We start from the raw sequence: 20,339 nt of genomic DNA, 5'->3' as shown, positions 1-20,339 counted from the left end.
CCCGACACACAGACGCCTCCACTGGAAACCCCTTGTCAAGTGCAGGGTGCTTGGGGCAGAGGCTGAGTCTCACACCTTGAGCTTCGGCAGGGTGAAGATGGAGCCTCAGTCTGAAAGGAAAGTGACCAACACCAGATGGCGCGAGCGCGGCTCCGGGCCAGTGTTTATCAGTTCTACGCGGAACCACGTCCAAATCTTCCAGGGGAGTGGGGTGGACGCTGAGCTCCTTAAAAAGTACACCACAAAGCCTTCTACTCATCAAAACAACTGAAATGGCCTGAGCCAGACCCGCCCGGGACCCCGAAGGACTGGCCGCCTCTGCAGACGACAGAGTTCCCACTGCCGTCCTGTCCTCACCAAAGGGGCAAAAGCAGACAACAGCCTGGTAAACAAAACGAGTCCCAGCAACGCTAACGAGAACGGAGGAAACGCTGCCAAACTGAAGGACGCAATGAACTCAGCCTGCGTCAGCCGAGCCGAGCCGCAGAGGAGCTGCGCCAGGGCTCCGGGGCCGGGGCTCCGGGCCGGGCCGGGGCTGGCGACCACGGCCCCGCTCATGGCACCCCGTGAGGGCCGAGAACCCGCAGCCATGTGCACGTTGTGCTGACTGGCACCCTCAACCCTAACGTGAGCCATCTTTTGGTCTGCAGACTCTGAAAAGCCGGGTCACTGTGGTGCCACGTGGAGTATCGAGAGACATCTGACAACATTTACATTCAGGAAAAGAGAAGACAGTAAGAGTCCTGCAGACTCACTGGGAAATCGGACAGACACAAGTTCTGAAAGGAAAACGAACCACCTAGAATCCCACCACGGGTAACACCTTGCCGGGTCCTGCTGGCCTTTTTACCCTACGCAGACACGTCTTTCCCCTCTTTCAACGAAGACGCGCCCCGCCGTGTGCAAGCGTACTCTCTGCTCAGCACTGCATCCCGGGCCTTTCTCAACGTCACCGGGCATGTGAGAGCTGGCTGCAGACACGGCCCACAGCCCACACACGTCCTGCGCCTCTTCTAGAAGACATTCAGATCCTCTCCAGTTTTCCGCCATACGTTACCTGTGCAGATCTGTGAATAAAAATCCATGTCCACCTCCCCATTTCTTCAAGACAGACTTCAGAAACATGGACACTAGACCAAAGGGAATGGACATTCTAAAAGCCTTTTTTCACACTCTGCCAAGTTACTTTCCAGAAGAATGATATAAATTTTCAGTCCTACCAGGGACGGAGGAAAGTGCCCGTCTCATTAGATCCTCGCCAGGGCTGACGGCATCGTGCCAGCGTCGGGCCAGTGCCGTCCTTCGTCCCCGGGCTGAACTCACTGCGGTCGGAAGGCTAGCAGAGTGCAGCTTAGCTACTCAAGGCCTCACAGTCTCCTTGGCCAAGGGCGGAGGCGGCCGGGGGGTCTGCTTGCTGGTCAGCTCCTTGCCACCCAAGGCTGAAGGGAAGGCCGTCTGTGGGCAGGTTGCTGCCTTCTCCCCACACCGAGAGCAAAGCTTGCTTTTGGACTCTTCTGTGATTGTCTGCTTTGGTTTCAGAGGGGAAAGCCTACTGAGGAAAATTAAATACGACTCACAGACCTGCTACAGTAGCCTTGTCAGCCAACAGACTCGAGACCTTCATTAAGCAGATGAGCAAGCAACAAAAACTCACTGGTCCTAAGAGGAAATCGGCAGATTTCAACCAAACTCAAGCCCACTATGGGAAGCGCCCCCACACGAAGTCAATGCCGGAGTTCCCACTGAGGCATGGTGGGTTATGAACCTGACTGCAGTGGCTCGGGTCACTGTGGAGGTGCGGGTTTGAGCCCGGGCCAGGGGCAGTGGGGGAAAGGCTCCAGGGTTGCCACAGCTGCAGCGTAGGGTTCAATTCCTGGCCCAGGAACCTCCATGTACTGCGGGTACAGCCAAAAAAATTAAAAAAAAAAAAAAAAGTCAGTGTAGAAACAGGAGCTGATGTCCATGAGCTTACAATGAAATTCCCCGTGATACTCAACAGGTTACTGCACTGATAAAACCAACAGCCTTCAATGTAACAAGGGAACAAACAGGACAGAAAAGAGCTGTACGCCGAAGCGGGCGTGACTGAGAATCCAATTAATATACCAGAAGTTCAAGGGAAGGAATTCTGCTAGAACAAAGAGGACAGATGGAAATTACGAGAAAAAACACAGGCTGCTTAGAAGATCCATCCGAGATCCAATCTCAGAATTACTAGAATTCTACAACGAGATGACAGAGTAGACCAAATGGAAGCAAAAATCAAAGCGATTATAAAAGATTCTCTACCTGAAAAAAGACTCAAGTCTTCGGATGGAAAGAATCACTGACCGCTGCAGTAAAAATATTTACTACCCACACATTAATACACACGCAGACTGGGAGTTCCAGTGTGGCTCAGCAGGTTAAGGATCTGATACTGTCACTGCAGGGGCTCAGATCGCTGCTGTGGCACAGGTCTGATTCCTGGCCTGGGAGCGTCTACATGCTGTGGGTGCGACCGAAAAAATGCACAAATATATGCTGATGAACGTGTATACATTCAAGTTTTTGAGCATAAAAAGAATACAAATTTCCAGACAGAAAACAACAAAAAAAACTAGCTACCTAGCTAACAGGCTGCCCACTGAGAAAAGGAATCAGACTGGGAGAAGATTTGTTATTTTCAACATCAAATGAAAGGATAAAATGCAGCAGTGTTTCTTCAAAGACTAAAAGGGGAAATGGCATGATCATATTTTATACCCAACCAATTATTTGTATAAAGTGAAAACTGCTATGTATAGTTACTCAGAAGTGTATCATTCTATAGGGGGGGATGGGAGAGGAACTTAAGCACCGATATAAAAATTAGTCAACAATTTAAATTCAAGAAATAAGACACGGTATACAAGAAAGTGAAATCAGTAGGAATTACCAATGTAAAGTAAATAATTATTAATACTGTGGTTAGACATTTAATGCCATTGTTAAGAAATACTTCCAACAGAAAAGGCTAATATTTTCACAAGTTAACAACACTTGTAGCTAAAAGTATACATAATTTCAATAAAACCTAATCTGCAGGGAGAAGATAAATGTGATAAAGAGTTGCAATCTGGAAGATGACAAAGGAATTCCAATGTTCATTTCACTGATTACTAGTGAGAATTAAATACTTTTTCTTCTATTTTGTAACTAGGTACCCTTTCTTTTTCTTTCTGCACTGCCTATCTAGGCTTCTTTGGCTGGTATCAGTCATGTTTGTTACAAATATTTTTCCAGTTCGGTATTAGCCTTGAAAACCACGAGTCTTTGATCTCCAGAAGGTGAAACTTTTACGTATTCAAGTTACACCATCCTTCCCTTATAATTTCTTGCAGCTGCTTTTATAAACTCATTTCTTTGTCATTTTTTTTTTTTTAAGGGCCACACCTGCAGCATTTGGAGGTTCCCAGGCTAGGGGTCCAATCGGAGCTGTAGCCACCGGCCTACGCCAGAGCCACAGCAACGCGGGATCCGAGCCGCCTCTGCGACCTACACCACAGCTCACGGCAGTGCTGGATCCTTAACCCACTGAGCGAGGCCAGGGATCGGACCCGCAACCTCATGGTTCCTAGTCGGATTCGTTTCCCCTGAACCACAGTAGGAACTCCTGAACTTTTTATTGTTTACTGTGAAACTACTAGAGTGCACCAGCGAATTTGGTAAAGTTTTGCAGGATACAAATAATAAACAGAAATCTCTCTTGCTGTTGCTGGGTTTTTGTTTTGTTTTTCTGCTTTTTAGGGCAGCACCTTCTGCGTATGGAGGTTCCCAGACGAAGGGTTGACTCAGAACTGCAGCTGCTGGCCTACACCACAGCCACAGCAACATGGGATCTTAGCCGAGTCTGCAACCTACACCACAGCTCACAGCAACACCGACCCTTAACCCAGGAAGCGAGGCCAGGGATTGAACCTGCGTCCTCATGGATACTACTAGAGTTCATAACTTCTGAGTGACAACGGGAACCCTGATGTTGGTTTTTTGGGTTTTTGTTTGTTTGCTTTTTTTGGCTGTGCCCACAGCATGCAAAAGTTTCCCAAGCCAGGGATCAAACCTGAGCCACAGCAGTGACAATGCTGGATCCTTAACCACTAGGCTACCAGGGAACTCCAGTGCACAGAAATCTGTTGCATTTCTATGCACTGAAAATGAAAAGATCAGAAAGAGAAATTAGAAAACAATTCCATTTACTATCACATTAAAAAGAATAAAATACTCAGGAATAAACCCACCTAAGGAGGCAAAAGACCTGTACTCTGAAAAGAGTAAGACACTGATGAAAGAAATGAAAAACGACACAAACAGTTGGAAGGTTTATACCATGTTCTTGGGTTGGAAGCATCACTACTGTCGAAACGAATTCATCACTCAAGGAAATCTACAGACTCAGTGCAATCCTCATCAAATTACAAATGGCATTGTTCACAGCACCAGAACAAAAAATTTTTACATCTGTATGGACAAGCAAAAGACCCCAAATAGCCAAAGCAATCCTGAGAAAGAAAAACAGAACTGGAGGAAGAAGGCTCCTTGACTTCAGGCTATACCACAAACATACAGTCACCAAAACAGCAAGGTACCAGCATAAGAAGAGAAATATAGATCAATGCAACAGGGTAGAAAGCCCAGAAATAAACCCAAGCGCCTACAGTCAACACACCTACGACGAAGGAGGCAAGAATACACAACGGAGGAAAAGAGTCTTCAGTGAGTGGTGCTAGGAGAACTGGGTGGCTACATGTAAGAGCATGAAATGAGAACACTCTCTGACACCATACATAAAATAAAGTCAAAATGGGATTAAAGGCCTAAGTATAAGACTGGATACTATAAAACTCAGAGGAACACACAGGCAGAACACCGGACATAAACCACAGCAGTATCTTTTCAGATGCACCTCCAAGAGTAATGAAAATAAAAGCAAAAATAAGCAAAAGGGACCTAATTAAACTTAAACGCTTTTGCACAGCAAAGGAAGCCATAAACAAAACGAAAAGACAACCGACAGAGTGGGGGGAAATCTTTGCAAATGAAGTGACCAACAAGGGATTAATCTCCAAAGCAGCTCATGCAGCTCTATAGAAAACAAACCACAAAACTCAATCAAAAATGGGGAGAAAATCTAAATACACAGTTTTCCAAAGAAGACATAGAGATGGCCAAAATGCACATGAAAAGAGGCTCAACATCACTAATTATTAGAGAAATGGAAATCAAAATTACAAAGAGGTATCACCTCACACCTGTCAGAATGGCCATCACCAAAAAGCCCAGACACAATAAATGCTGGAGAAGGTGCAGAGAAAAGGGAGCCCTGCTGCACTGTTGGTGGGAATGTAAACTGGTACGACTAGTATGGAGAACCCCATGGAGGGTCCTTAAAGAACTAAAAACAGAACTACCACGTGATCCAGCAATCCCACTCCCAGGTATCTATCTGGAGAAAAATAGTTATTTTAAAAATTAACCTCAGTCCTGCTATCGCACACGACATACCAAAAAACTAACTCAAAATGGATCAACAGGCCTAAATGTAAGAGCTAAACCCACTGAATTTCTAGAAGAAAACAGAGGAGTTAGGTAAACTTGGAGTTAGGTAAAGATTTCTCAAACACAAACAGAGAACGAATCATAAAAGAGAAAATATTTTCTTTGGAGAAACGTCTGTTTACATCTTCTGCCCATTTACCAGTTGGGTTGTTTTTTGGTTGATGAGTCATATGAGTTGTCTGCATATTTTGTAGATTAAGCCCTCAGCCACATGTTCATAGTAGCATTATGCACAACACCCAAGACATGGAAAAAACCTACATGTCCATCGACAGCTAAGTGGATTAAGAAGATGGACTATTATACAGACATAAAAAGAACGAAATAATGCCATTTGCAGCAACACAGATGCAACTAGAGACTCATCCTAAGTGAAGTAAGTCAGAAAGACAAAGACAAACACCATATGATATCACATAAGTGGACTCTCAAGTGTGGCACAAATGAACCTACCTACAAAGCAAACAGATCACAGACACAGAGAACAGACCTGTGGTTGCCAGGGGAGGGGGGAGGAGTGGGGTGAAGGGGGAGCTTGGGGTTGGTAGGTGCAAACTATTACATTTAGAATGGACGAGGGCAGCCGTACAGCACAGGCAATTATATTAACCTCCTGGGAGAGAACATGACGGGAGGCAGTCAGGGGAGATGATGTGTTATGTACATATTCACGGAAGACTGGGTCACTCTGCCGTACAGCAGAAAATGGCCAAACACTCCAAATCAACTTTACCACAAACCTTTGTAGTCAAACTTTAAAACTTCAATAAAACTTCATAAAATGGAAAAAAGGAGTTTCCCTCATGGCTCAGTGGGTAACGAACCCTACTAGTATCTGTGGGGAAGGGGGTTGAGGATCTGGCATCGCCATGAACTGGGGTGTAGGTGACAGACTCTGCTCGGATTCCACGTGGCCGCGGCTGTGGTGCAGCTCTGATGCGACCCCTAGCCTGGGAACCTCCATGTGCTGTGGGTGCAGCCCTCAAAAGACAATTAAAAATTTTAAAAAAAAGAGAGAGAGAGAAAATGATAAACTGGGTTTCATCTCTCTGAAATGATAAACTGAACTTCTGCTCTCTGAAAGATGCCACTAAGAAATTAAAAAGGCAAGCCACAGATTAGGAGAAAATATTTGCAAACTTCATAACTGACAGCGCACATCCAGAACATAGAGGGAACTCTTGCAACTCGGTAAGAACACAACCAACTCAATTAAGAAAGTGAGAAACAACGTGAACAAACACGGCACCAACGACACACAGATGTCAAACAAGAGTTTAAAAAAACGTTCAACATGATCCGCCACTAGGGAAATGCAGGCTAAAGTCACGACTGAGATACCACCACGCACTCACGAAAACAGCTAAAACTAAAAAGCCTAACAAACCCAAGCCTCACCGAGGACGTGGAGTGGCTGCAATTCTCACACATTTCATGTGGGAAGGCGAAACGGCAGAGCCGCTCTTGAAAACAAGTTGACAGCTTCTAATCAAGTCGAATACACACTTATAAAACCCAGAGACCTCGTTCTAGCTATGTACCCAAACACACACAAATAGGTGTTCCAACAAAAACTTGTATGCAAAACTTCACAGCAGGAGTTCCCGTCAGGGCTCAGCGGAAACGAATCTGACTAGCATCCAGGAGGCTGCAGGTTCAATCCCTGGCCTTGCTCAGTGGGTTAAGGATCCACCACTGCCCTGAGCTATGTGTAGGCCACAGACTCCGATTTAGCCCCTAGCCTGGGAACTTTCATATGCCGTGGGTACAGCCCTAAAAAGCCAAAAAAATAAAAAAAAAATCATACCGGCTTGATTCATAATAATTGCTCAAAGCTGGAAAGACCCCAGTGTGCCTCAACTGGTAGACGGGGAAACAAGCTGTGGTGGAACAGCCAACAGGAGAGCCCCTCGCTACTGTGGCGACAGAGCGCTGGGATATGCTGGACACGCGAAGCCCCCGCGGGATGCGCTCACCCAACGGAGCGGAAACGAAAGAGCGCCCGAGGCACGATCCCTCGTAGCAGAAAAGGCAGAGCTACAGGGACAGAAACCAGGTCCGCTGGTGCCGGGGCAGGACGAGGGATCCGCAGCACGGGGAAGGGGGGGCCTCCTCGGACGAAGGAAATGTCGCCACATCCTGATGGCAGTGCGACGACACAGCTCTGCACAGCTGTCAAACCCATCCAGCCACACTCTTACAGTGGGTGAATCCACTGTACACACACTATCCCTCAGCAACAAAGCCGATTTCTCCAAATTCTGTGCGGTCCTCTTCCGGGCTGACGCTGAGCAAAGACGCACGAAGACGCTTTACCTTCCCAGTCCTCCGTGGGAGAGGCCTCCTCGGCTTCCTGCTCCGGCGTGGGTCTGTCAATGAATCGCCCTTCTCTCATGACCCTGGTGATTTCTCGGAGCTGATGCAGCAGCCGCTTTTCTTGGTCAGAAGTCACAGTCCGTGCTCTGCTGAGAAACATCGGACAATCCAGCCGGTTAGTGGTAAACACTCCTGGGCAATGAATATACACACCGCCATCTGCCTGGACTCTAGCGTCTAACCTGCCTGGGGTCGAGAATAGGAAATTCAACAGCAACAAATACCTACTCTGGGCACTGATCCCAGAGCTGCACAGCTGAGGCCTGGAGGTGTTAGTTCCATGTTCTGATTCGGTAAGTGGGGAAACTAAGGCCCAGAATAGATGAGGCAGCTGTCCAAGGGCCCAGAAGTTTAACGTCAGTCCCGGGACAACACCCCCCGTCTCAGCCCTCAGCCAGTGCCCCTTCAGCAGAGCCGCTGCCTGCCCCCCCCCCCCCCCCCCCGGGAGGCACTCTTTCCACTTACTGCAAGCACCCTCCTCTGAAGTCGGATCAAAACACTGTGCCATTAGCCTCAACGAGGGAAAAATATGCCAACCCTAGGATTCCCAGGTTGAATGTGCTTGTGCAGAAATAAAGCGAAATTTAAGAGCTGGAGCACTGTGACAAGTCATCTAGACCAGAGAACCGGGGGGAACTGAGGCTCCTGGAAGGGAAGCCACACATCCAGCCACATGGCTAGTGAATGCCGCCGCGCTACCTAAAACGAACGTCTCCTGACCTCTGGGGGGGGGGTTGTTTGTTTATGTTTGGGGGCTGCACCCGTTGCACAGGGAAGCTCCTGGGCCAGGGATCAAACCCGCATCCCAGCAGTGACCACACCAGATCCTCAACCCGCCGAGTCGCCAGGGAGCTCTCGTGTGTGCTGCTCTGACGGTGTGAACTCCTGAGGCACCGCGCTCGGGTTACCCAGCTCAGAAAAGCCGGGTGCGTGTCCTGACTCAGCTGTGTGGCTCTGGGGAAATGCCCACCCGAGGAAGGGGAGGCCCAGGGCCCGGAGGGACCCTGAGCAGGAGGCCCTGCACCACGCCGACGGGAGGCAAGGCCTCTCCGAAGCCTGGGCGCTGTGTGCCCTGGGACGGCCGGCGGCTGCCCGGGGGCGGGGGGTGGGGGGGTGGGGCAGGATCCAGCAGAGGCTCCTCCCTCTTCTCCTCGACCCCCAACGCGCTCGAAGTCACCGCGACGCCCGACGCCCGGGAAGCAGCAACGCGCACGGACCGCCAGCCTCGCGCAGGCGGCCTGAGTCCCACGGGCAACCTACCCCGCGCGGCGGCCCCTGCGCCCCAGCGGGAGGAGGCGAGGGCTTCTCTCGCCAACACGCAGTCGGTAACCGGAAAATGCACATGCGACAGTTCTACAGACCTCGGTGCGGGGAGACAGGACCCCGCGAGCTCCCCGTTTCCTCCACTAACCGGCCTCGAAGCCCGTGTGCACCAGGGGGCTGGACAGCCGCCTCCGCCCCCGAGTCACCCGGCAGATGGCAGGTCTGTTCCACAGGCCCTGATTCTTCCCGTGACAACCGCCCGCTTCGCTGGAGGCTTCCGGGGCCGCTAGGGCGTCCTTAAGCCGAGAGCCCGTGCCTGTCCCGACAGGGCACACGTGTCCCCCCCAGACCGTACTCAGCACATTCTGACTTGCGCTGAGTGGAGCAGTCTTGTCGGTTTCCTAACTCGTGGAAAATCGTAATGAAAAGAGGGATGGGTGGGCTGGGAAACGCAGAAACCGACAAGAGGGGCTTGCCTCGAGGATTCCAGAGTAAAGTGTCCTCGAGGGCACTCGGTGTCCGCCTCCCCTCTCCCGAATCTCCTGCAACGAGCACGCTCACGACACCCGCCTCGCCTGCTGACAGCTCCTGGAGGGCAGCGATGCTTCCCGGCGCAGCGCCCAGGCACAGTGCCACGAGCGCTGGAAGTCTCGAGAGCGTTACTCTGACGGGTCCCCGTTTTCTCCCAGCTCCCTGAAAGCTGGCTGCCGCTCCACCGCTTACCCAACACCTGGGGAAATCATCAGTGGGGCCTTTCCTCTCAAGTCCAGAGTCTTTTTCTCCCCCTTCATTCTCTTGACGTCTCTGTGCTGTGCGCCACCCTCGCCTGGAAGAGGCCTCCTCCCCGGGCTACTGAGGCAGTCGTCTTCCTCCCACTTATCTAACCCTTTCTTGCATCTTCGATCCCGGCCCATTTCCCTACTCCCACCTCTAAGACCTGGTGTTCCGGAGAGCCGGGTTGGAGGACTCCCCATCTCCAGTCCTGCAGGCATGCTCTCAGGACGCAAGCCAGCAGCACAGTAAACCGTCACCTCTACAAAGATGACGCCCTGGCCTCGCCACATTCCAGCTGCTTCCTGGGCATTTCCCCCTGGGGGCCTTGCCGTTACAACGAAGTTAATCTTAAATTCATCCTTCAAAACCACGTCCGGGGAGTTCCCTTCGTGGCTCAGTGGTTAACGAACCCGACTGGGATCCATGAGGATGCGGGTTTCATCCCTGGCCTCACTCAGCGGGTTAAGGATCCTGCGTTGCGGTGGCTGTGGTGTAGGCCAGCAGCTGTAGCTCTGATTGGACCCCTAGCCTGGGAACCTCCACATGCCACGAGTACAGCCCGAAGAAGCAGAAAAACAAACAAAAACAACCACGTCCTAGCTGGCCCAGAGTCCTGAGCAGCTGCATGAAGAGGTGAGGGAGGTGAGGCGGGGTACAGCAATTCCAAGACGTTAGAAAAAGGAAAGGTCAAGCTGGGGGATAATTCCTCAGACTTTGGAATATGCTGCAAACCCAGAGGACTCAAGTTCAAGTTCTGGATGCAGGAGTTAAATAAAACACAGAATGAAAGAGCTTCTTACAACACCTTCCACGAGGAGAACAGCAATCGGAGCAGCCGGAGTGCCGGCCATCGGTAAGACGTGCCTCAGGGTCGGGTGCTCTCACCGTCCCCACGGCCCTCACTCTTACTCCCGGCCGGGTGACTTCCAAGCCCGTGTCCTTTGCTGTGACCGCGATGCCCAGGTTTCCTGCTGCTGTTGTCGGACACCACACACGGAAGTTCTGGCGGCCTCTCAGCCACATTCGAAGCTGAACCCGTGACCCCTGTATCCCAGAGCCTCACCTGCTCTCTTCTGTTTTTACCTTGGTTGATATACCATCATCTCCCGTCGAGTTTAGTGGTAAATTTTCAAAATTACCCCTCTTCTTCGTTTCTCTTGTCGAGCTAGTCCTCCTTTGGAAAACCAACCCCTCGTCTGCTCCCAGCACATCCGCCCCCTTGGCGTCGCCTTCAAGGGTGGCCTTGCAGCCCAGAGCCAGTCACCACACACGGCATCCCCTTGGCTGCAGCGGCGGAGTCAGTGATACACACAGGACCCACGCCAGGCCAACTGTGCTTTCTCCGAAAACTGGATCTTGAACACAGGGCAGCCTGAACTGAAGGTGTTTGCCTTAAATCGCCCTGGCGGCAGCCCTTGAAGAGGCTGTCCATTTGCCCCTGCTCCCTAAGCCCCTAGAGCTGCTCGGGCCCCCACTCTTCCTGAAACTTCATCTTCAGCTTTTGACACTGTAAGCTACTGCAAACTCTTCCAGTCAACGCAGCTGCCCCCTCCAAATGTTTGCTCCCAAGAACTGACTACTTGCAACTGAGGAATCCTGATAGAGCCTGCAATTTTTTGCCTCCTTTAAGTGCCCTTAATTGCCACCCCTCTTACCATTCTCACTGGCTTATTTATTACCTTTGCGAGAACTTTTTCAATATCCTCCTAGCATCCAGCAGCTCTACATATAAACTCTTCCACAGCACAAAGGCCCATGGCAGCGCTCCTCACGGCCCCGGCGCGTCACAGCCCGCCGTCCAGTGGGCCCGGTTTACTCCTCTGCCTCCTCTCCATCGGCTGCCCCCTGACGTTCACCACGGCCCTGGTGTGCTCTGCTCCAGGGACTCAGAACCACCTGCTATTCCCCGAAGTCGCCCTGACTCTCTGACTTTGTTTGCTGCTTGTGCCATCTGCTCCCTCTGAAACCTTCTCCCCAAACTCTGCCTGAGAGAAGCCTTGCATCCTGAAAGGCTAATCCAAACTCTCCCTTTTCCCTAAGCCTTGCTGTGGCAGGTGAAACAATGTCCCTTCCCTTCCCCACAGATGTGCACATGCTACCCCTGGACCCTGTCGCCACATGACCTTATGCATCAGCGGACTGCAGGTGCACAAGGAACTAAGGTTGCACATTGGCCTTAAAAATGGGTCATCCTGGATTATCTGGGAAAACACCACGTAATTACGAGGGTCCTTAAAAGTAGAGAGGGAGGCAGAAGAGGCCAAAGTACTAAGTGAGAAAGTCTGGTTTGATGGTGGAACAAAGGGTCCGTGAGCCAAAAATGTGGGAGCTTCTAAAATCTGAAAAAGGCAAGGAAACAGATTCTCCCCCCCAGACTCCAGAGGGAGTGTGGTGCTGATGATGCCTTGGTTTTTGCCCAAACGTAGGGCTTCCAACGTGCAAAACTGTAGGATAAATATGCGTTGTTTTAAGGCATTCAATTCGGGGTAATTTGCTACAACAGCCACAGAAAACTGATACACGTTCCTAGAGCATACTTTTTCTCTCTGCGAAAATAATCCCTGCCACTGACAACCCTGGAGGGCTGCGCAGGACAAATCAGAAGAGCACCAAAGATGCTCCTGCTGCTGCTGCTGCACCCCCGCTTTCAAGTACCGTCTTTACATTGTCCTCATTCTTTCAGCACGTAGGACACTGCCATGTGCCAGCACGAGGAATAAAAATTTGAACGACGAAAACTCCCTTTCCTCATGAAGGTTACAGGGCATGAGGGAAGACAGAAGAGTTAACAGAACATAAGGAGGTAATACGATGCTTACAATAGCCAGCAAACCCAGGGGGCTGACAGCACGCAGGAGGACCACCCAGCCAAGCTGTGGGCTCGGAGGAGGACTCTCGGAAGACCTGATAGCGGAGCTGAGACCTCTAGGACAAGCAAGAGTTAAAGTAAGTGTGTGGATGGGGTGGGGGGGCACCCAAGCAAAGGAGAAAAGTCTATGCAAAGTCGCAAAGCCAAAGCGTACAGCTACTTCAGAGGGACAACAAGCAGTCAGCATGGCTCGAGCACAGACCGAGAGAGAGAGAGAAATGGACAAAGACAGAGCAACTGGGGGACACAGAGCCACGTCGCCAGCACAGCACAAGTCACGGGAGAGATTCTGCACCTCATCCCGAGCAGGGCCCTCTGACGGGTTAAAACCAAAGACGTAACCCACTGGTTTGGAGGCAGAAAGTGAAACGAAGGGAGGCAAAATCAGGGGCGAAGAAGCTCCGCGCAATAGTTCTGACTCAGGTCAAACGTAAGGACACCCCCACCCACTCGCTCCCTCATTCTTCTGTTTCAGCCACTGCTTCTCTAAAGCCTCCTGCTGGCTTGTGCGAGGCTCTGGGAGTAAGGAGGAAAATCCCTGCCCGAGTAGAGCTGAGAGGCTTTTGCAGGGAGACAGACTTATCCGGAAGAAATGAGGACACATGGAGGAAGGACAGGTGGACGAAGCACGACTTCTCATCTCTGCTGCGGCCGACTCAGTAGTGGCCGAGCCATGGCTGCGATGGGGACATCAAAGGCAGACCAGTTCACCCAGGGGCAGGGGACGCGTTCCGTTTTCAACATTCATGCACGCAAGGGACATTCACTGTTGGATAACAGCAGCCCCTACGGGACACGTCCAGCGACCGAATACAGAGGTCGGGAAACAAAGAGAGGTCTCAACTGGGAACACCCTTGTTTCGCCCTTCCGTCAGGGTGCCACGTGTTCAAAGGACGCCTGCATCAAACGTGAACACCTGCTTCCTTCGGTGGTGACTATTTACTGAGTACCCACCACGTGAACATGGCGAACACAAGAGACTAAGTCTGTCCTCAAAGAGGGCATTTCCCAACAATGCCCGCCAGGAACCCGCAGTCCCACGGACCCACCTGAATGCCAGCCGAGGTGTCTGCTGCCAGAGTCTGCGCCCTCACCTCTCCTCCTAAGCCACGCCATGCTTCTAGGAAAGCCATTAGAGCTGGACACGCTGTTCCAGGAAGAAAAGGTTGCTAACCAGAGGCCAGAAATGAAAACGCCTCAATTCTGATTCCGAGATCGGCTCCTCAGCCTCTGTGTCCTTGAGCTAGAGAGCGCGCCTGGCAGCAGACACAGCGCGGCGCAAGGCCGGCCCTTCACGATGCCCAGTTGTTTAAAACGTGTGCAGACTCACGGGACTCCCACTCAAAGCTGTCTGAAAACTTTTATTAGACCATATTAAAAACCTCTCCCATATTTTGATTCTTACCTAAGTATCAAGATGAAGTTTCTGGAACTGCATATTTCTGGAATGTTAAGCAAAATCTTACAGTTATGGAGCAATGTGATATGAAAGGACTTAGAAGGCTATAAATGAACTTGTCGTGTCTTAAATCCTCCCAGAAGTCTGGCAAAGCGATAAAACCTTGATCTAACATAAAAAGCCTGGGAGTATTTTGGGCTCTTCTAATAATCCTTGTAAAAGAACAGATGCAGAAGAGACGAAGTTTAAAGGATTTAAGCATAAAAAGCAAAAGAATGGGGGAGTTCCCACTGTGGCTCAGTGAGTTAAGAACCCGACTAGTGAGGACTGGAGCTCGCCTTCTCATAAAAGCAAAAAAATTACAACCAACTGCTGAACAACCTTCAACCGAATAGACTTCAAACTATCAAAAAAGATGTCCCACTCCAGAAGACAAAGAGGAGGTCACATCGAGATGGTAGGAGGGGCGATTACACCATATAAGCAACCCCATACCTGCCGGGCGGGTGGCCCACAGACTGGAAAGTAACTGTATCACAGAGATTCACCCACGGAAGGGAGAATTCTGAGCCCCATGTCAGGTCCCCACACCTGGGGATCTGGCACTGGGAGAAGGACCCCCTGGGCATGTGCACTTAAGGCCGGGAGCTTGTGCACAGGAGCTCCACGGGACTGGGGGAAACAGAGACCCCACTCTTGAAAGGCACACACAGGCTTTCATGTGCACTGGGTCCCAGGGCAAAGCAGACTCCATAGGAATCTGGGTCAGACCTGACTGCAGTTCTAGGATCATCTCCTGGGAAAACAGAGGGTGCCTGTGGCTCATTGTGGGGGAAGGACATTGGAGGCAAAGCTCCCGGAAATATTCATCAGCGTGTGTTCCTCTAGAGGTGGCCACTTTGGAAAAATCTGGCCCCACCCATCAGCACTGAGAAGCCCCAGGCCAAACAATAATCCAGATGGGATCACAGCCCCACCCATCAGTAAACAAGCTTCCTAAAGACCCCCACCCCCACCCCAGGCACACAGCCACCTCTAATCTCACCCAGAGACAAAGCCCCACCCCCCAGAGGGCTAAGAATCAGCTCCACCTACCAGTGGGCAGGCACCAGTCCCTCCCACCAGGAAACCTACAGCAAGCTCCTGTATCAACTTCGGCCACAAGGGGGCAGACATCAGAAGCAAGAGGGTCTACAACTCTATTGTCTGCAAAAAGGAAACCACACCAAAAATCTATACAAAGTGAAAAGGCAGAGAACTATGACTCAGATAAGGACACAAGAAAAAAACAGAAAACCAGCTAAGTGATCTGGAGATTACCAACCTCCATGAGAAAGACTTTAGATGACAGTGAAGATGACTCAAGATCTTGGAAATAAACTGGAGGCAAAGATTGATAAAGTGCAAGGATCACTGAGCAAAGAAATAGAAGATTTGAGGATGTAAAATCCAACGACTGAAATAAAAACTCACTGGAGGCCACCAAGAGCAGAACACAGGAGGCAGAGGAGCCAATAAGCGGGTGGAGGACAGACGAGTGGAGACCACCGATGCAGAAGAAAAGAGAGAAAAAGACTGAAAAAAACGAAGGCAGTCTCAGAGAACTCTGGGACGGTGTTAAATGCACCAACATCCACATTACAGGGGTGCCAGAAGGAGAAAAGAGAGACAAAAGGTTAGAGAAAATATTTCAAGAGATAATAGTCAAAAACTTCCCTAATACGGGAAGGAACCACTCACTCAAACCCAGGAAGCACAATGAGTACATACAAAATAAACCCAAGGAAGAACACCCCGAGACGCAAATTAAAGGAGACCAAAATTAAAGACAAAAAGAAAATATTGAAAACAGCTAGGGAAAAGAAACAAGTGACATACAAGGAAACTCCAATAAGGGTATCGACAGATATTTCAGCAGAAACTGCAGGCCAGAAGGGAGTGGCACAATATACTTAACGTGATGAAAGGGAAAAAACCTCCATCCAAGATGACTCCACCCAGCGAGGCTCTCATTCAGATTTGAAGGAGAAATCAAAAGCCTTACAAATAAGCAAAAGCTAAGAGAATTCGGCACCACTAAACCAGCCTTACAACAAATACCAAAGGAACTTCTCCAGGCAGGAAAGAAAAGGTCACAACTAGAAACAAAAATATCACAATGACAAGGCAGACCAGTAAAGGCACACATATAGTAAAGGCAGGAAATCATCCACACACAAATATGCCACCAAAGTCAGAAATCCTGAGAAGAGCAGGGTCCAGATGCAGCACAGCAGAGATGCACTTGCAATTAAGAGACCAACAGCTTAAAACAATCTTGTATATATACAGACTCCTCTATCAAAACTTCAGGGTAACTGCAAACCAAAAATCTAAGATAGATACACACACAAATAAGAAAAAGCAATCTAAATACAACACTAAAGACAGCCATCAAACCACAGGAGGAGGGAACAAGAGAAGAAGGAAAGAAAAAAGAGCAACAAAAGCAAGTCCAAAACAGCTGATAAAATGGCAATAAGAACACGCTTATCAATAGTTACCTTGAATGTAAACGGACTAAACGCCCCAGCCACAAGACACAGGCTGACTGAATGGACACAGAAACAAGACCCACATACATGCTGTCTTCAAGAGACCCAGTTCACTTCTAGGGACACCTACAAATTGAAAGCGAGAGGATGGAAGAAAATATTCCATGGAAACAGAAATCAAAAGAGAGCTGGAGAAGCAGTACTCATATTGGATAAAACAGACCTTAAAATAAGGAACACTGCAAGAGACGTTGGCAGCTGTAGCTCTGATTCAACCCCTAGCCTGGAAATCTCCATGTGCCACGAGTGCAGCCCTAAAATTAAAAAAAAAAAAAAAAAAAAATTAAGAGACAGAGAAGTCCATTACATAATGACCAAAGGATCGATGCAAGAAGAAGACATAACAGCTGTAAATATCTACGCACCCATCATAGGATCACCTCGATGCATAAGGCAACTGCTAATAACCTTGAAGGGAGAAATTGACAGTAGCATAATTAATAGTGGGGCACTTTAACAGCCACTTACAGCAATGGACACATCATCCAGACAGAAAATTAACAAGGAAACACAGGCCTCAAATGATGCATTAGACCAGATGGACTTAACATATTTAGAGAATATCCATCCAAAAGCAGCAGAATACACATTCTTCTCAAGGGCACACAGAACACTCTCTAGGACTGACCACATTCTGGGACACAAACCAAGATTTGGTAAAGACCACAAGGCTATACAACTGGAAATCAAGACCAAGAAAAAAACTGCAAAAAACACAAACAGTGAAGACTAAACAATATGCTACTCAACAACCAATGGCTTCTTGAAGAAATCAAAGAGGAAACTTAAAAATACCTAGAAGCAAATGACAACAAAGACACAACACTCCAAAACCTACGGGATGCAGCAAAAGCAGTCTAAGAGGAAACTATGAGGAAAGTTTATAGCACTATAAGCCTACCTAAGGATATAAGAAAAAGCTCAAATAAACCACCTAACTTTACATCTAAAGCAACTAGAGAGAGAAGAGACAAAACCCAAAGTTAGCACAAGGAAAGAAATCATAAAGATCAGAGCAGAAATCAATGAAATAGAAATGAAGAAAATCATAGAAAAGATCAATGAAACTCAAAGCTGGATCTTTGAAAAGACCAACAAAATTAATAAACCCTTAGCCTGACTCATCAAGAAAAAGAGAGACAGGACTCAAACCGGTAACACTAGAAATGAAAAAGAAGTTACAACGGACATCACAGAGATAGAAAGGACCACAAGAGTCTATTACAAGCAACTATGTGCAAATAAAACAGACAACCTAGAAGAAATGGACAAATTCTTAGAGAAGTACAATCTTTCGAGAATAAACCAAGAAGAAATAGAAAAGATGAAGGGACCAATCACAAGTGCTGAAATTGAAACCGTGAGCTAAAAACTTCCAACAAACAAAAAGTCCAGGACATGATGTCTTCACAGGTGAACTCTATCAAATATTTAGAGAAGAGCTAACGCCTATCCTTCTGAAACTATTCCAAAAAAATTGCGGTGGAAGGATCACTCTCAAACTCATTCTAGGAGGCCACCATCACCCTGATACCAAAACTAGACAAAGATACCACAAAAAAGAAAATTACAGGCCAATATCACTGACAAACATATATGTAAAAATCCGTAACAGAATACTAGCAAACCAAATCCAGCAATACAGTGAAAGGCTTGTACACCATGATCAAATGGGATTTATCCCAGGGATGCAAAGGATTTTTCAATATCCGCAAATCAATCAGTGTGATACACCACATCAACAAACTGAAGAATAAAAACCATTGGTTCCTCTCGATAGATACAGAAAAAGATTTTGACAAAATGCAACACCCATTTCTGATTAAAAACCCTCCAGAAAGTGGGCATAGCAGGAACCTACCTCAGCATAATAAAGGCCATATATGACAAACCCACAGCTAACATCATTCTCAATGGTGAACAGCTGAAAGAATTCCCGCTGAGATCAGGAACAAGACAAGGATGTCCGCTCTCACCACTACTACTCAACATAGTTTTGGAAGTCCTAGCCACTGCAATCAGAGAAGAAAAAGAAATAAAAGAAATCCAAAATGGAAAGGAAGAAATAAAATTATCACTGTTTGCAGATGACATGATACTATACCTCAAAAATCCTAAAGATGCTACCAGAAAACTTAAGAGCTCATCAATGAATTTGGCAAAGTCGCAGGATACAAAGTTAGTACAGAGAAATAAACTGCATTTCTATATCGTAACAATGAAAGATAAAAGAGTGAAATTAGGGAAACAATCCCATTGACCATCTCATCAAAGGGAATAAAATACCTAGGAATAAACCTACCTACAGAGACAAAAGACCTGTACTCTGAAAACTCTATGATGCTAATGAAAGAAGTCAAAGATGACACAAACAGATGGAAAGACATACCATGCTCTTGGATTGGAAGAGTCAGTATTGTCAAAAGGACTGTACTACCCAAGGCAATCTACAGATTCAATGCAATCCCTATCAAACTAGCAAGGACATTTTTCACAGATCTAGAACAAAATATTTTAAAGTTTGTTTGGAAGCTCAAAAGACCCAGAATAGCCAAAGCCAACCTGAGAAAGAGAAATGGACCTGGGGGAATCAGGCTCCCTGACTCCAGGCTATACTACAAAGCTACAGTCATCAAAACCATATGGTACTGGCACAAAACAGGAATATAGCTCAGTGGAACAGGATAGAAAGCCCAGAATTCAACCCACATCCCTACAGTCAACTCATCTATGACAAAGAAGGCAAGAATATACAGTGGAGGAAAGAGCCCCTTCAATAAGTGATGCTGGGAAAACTGGACAACTGCATGTAAAAGAATCAAATCAGAACACTTCCCAACACCATACACACAAATAAACTCAAGATGGATTAAAGACCTAAATATAAGACCAAATACTATAAAATTCTTAGCAGAAAACATAGGCCGAACACTCTAGAATTGCAGCGGTATCTTCTCAGATCCACTGCCCAGAGTAATGATAATAAATAAATAGACAAACGGAACCTAAGGAACTTAAACATTTCTGTGCAGCAAAGGAAACCCTAGACAAAACAAAAAGACACCCACTGAATGGGAGAAAATATTTGCAAATGAAGCAATGGACAAGGGGTTATCTCCAAAATATGTAACACCCCCTGCAGCTCAATACCAAAAAATCCAAACAACCCCATCAAAAAATGGACAGAAGGGTGGTTCCATTGTGGCTCAGCAGAAACAAATCCCACCAGTATCCATGAGGATGTGGGTCCGATCCCTGGTCTTGCACAGGGGGTTAAGGATCTGGCGCTGCCATGAGCTGTGGTACAGGTCACAGACTTGGTCTGGAGCCTACACGGCTGTGGTGAAGGCCGACAGCCACAGCTCTGATTTGACCCCTAGCCTGAGAACTTCCATATGCTGCAGGTTCAGCCCAGCAATCCCACTCCTGGGCATCTATCCAGAGGAAACCATGACTCAGAAAGATACAATGTTCATTGCAGCACTA

General features: G+C 48.2%; 1 protein-coding gene across 18 annotated transcripts in view; it reads right to left on the bottom strand.

Moving 5' to 3' along the window:
• RIC3 (RIC3 acetylcholine receptor chaperone) overlaps window positions 1-20,339 on the bottom strand; it is a 61,310-nt gene that overhangs the window by 12,197 nt on the left and 28,774 nt on the right. For 17 of the 18 annotated variants that reach the window (XR_007130977.1, XR_007130978.1, XR_007130979.1 and 14 more), the window contains exon 5: window positions 7,894-8,042. Coding sequence is in view for 7 of the 18 variants with exons in the window: in XM_047754103.1 (XP_047610059.1) it covers window positions 7,894-8,042 (149 nt within the window). In the remaining 11 variants the exon portion in view is untranslated. The remainder of the gene's footprint in view (window positions 1-7,893; window positions 8,043-20,339) is intronic. The other variant, XM_047754102.1, reaches the window with a different exon arrangement.

The sequence above is a fragment of the Phacochoerus africanus genome, chromosome 11 (assembly GCF_016906955.1).
Source record: "Phacochoerus africanus isolate WHEZ1 chromosome 11, ROS_Pafr_v1, whole genome shotgun sequence".
In the NCBI taxonomy this organism is placed as follows: Eukaryota; Metazoa; Chordata; class Mammalia; order Artiodactyla; family Suidae; genus Phacochoerus; species Phacochoerus africanus.
This window is presented reverse-complemented; position numbering and strand designations above follow the sequence as displayed.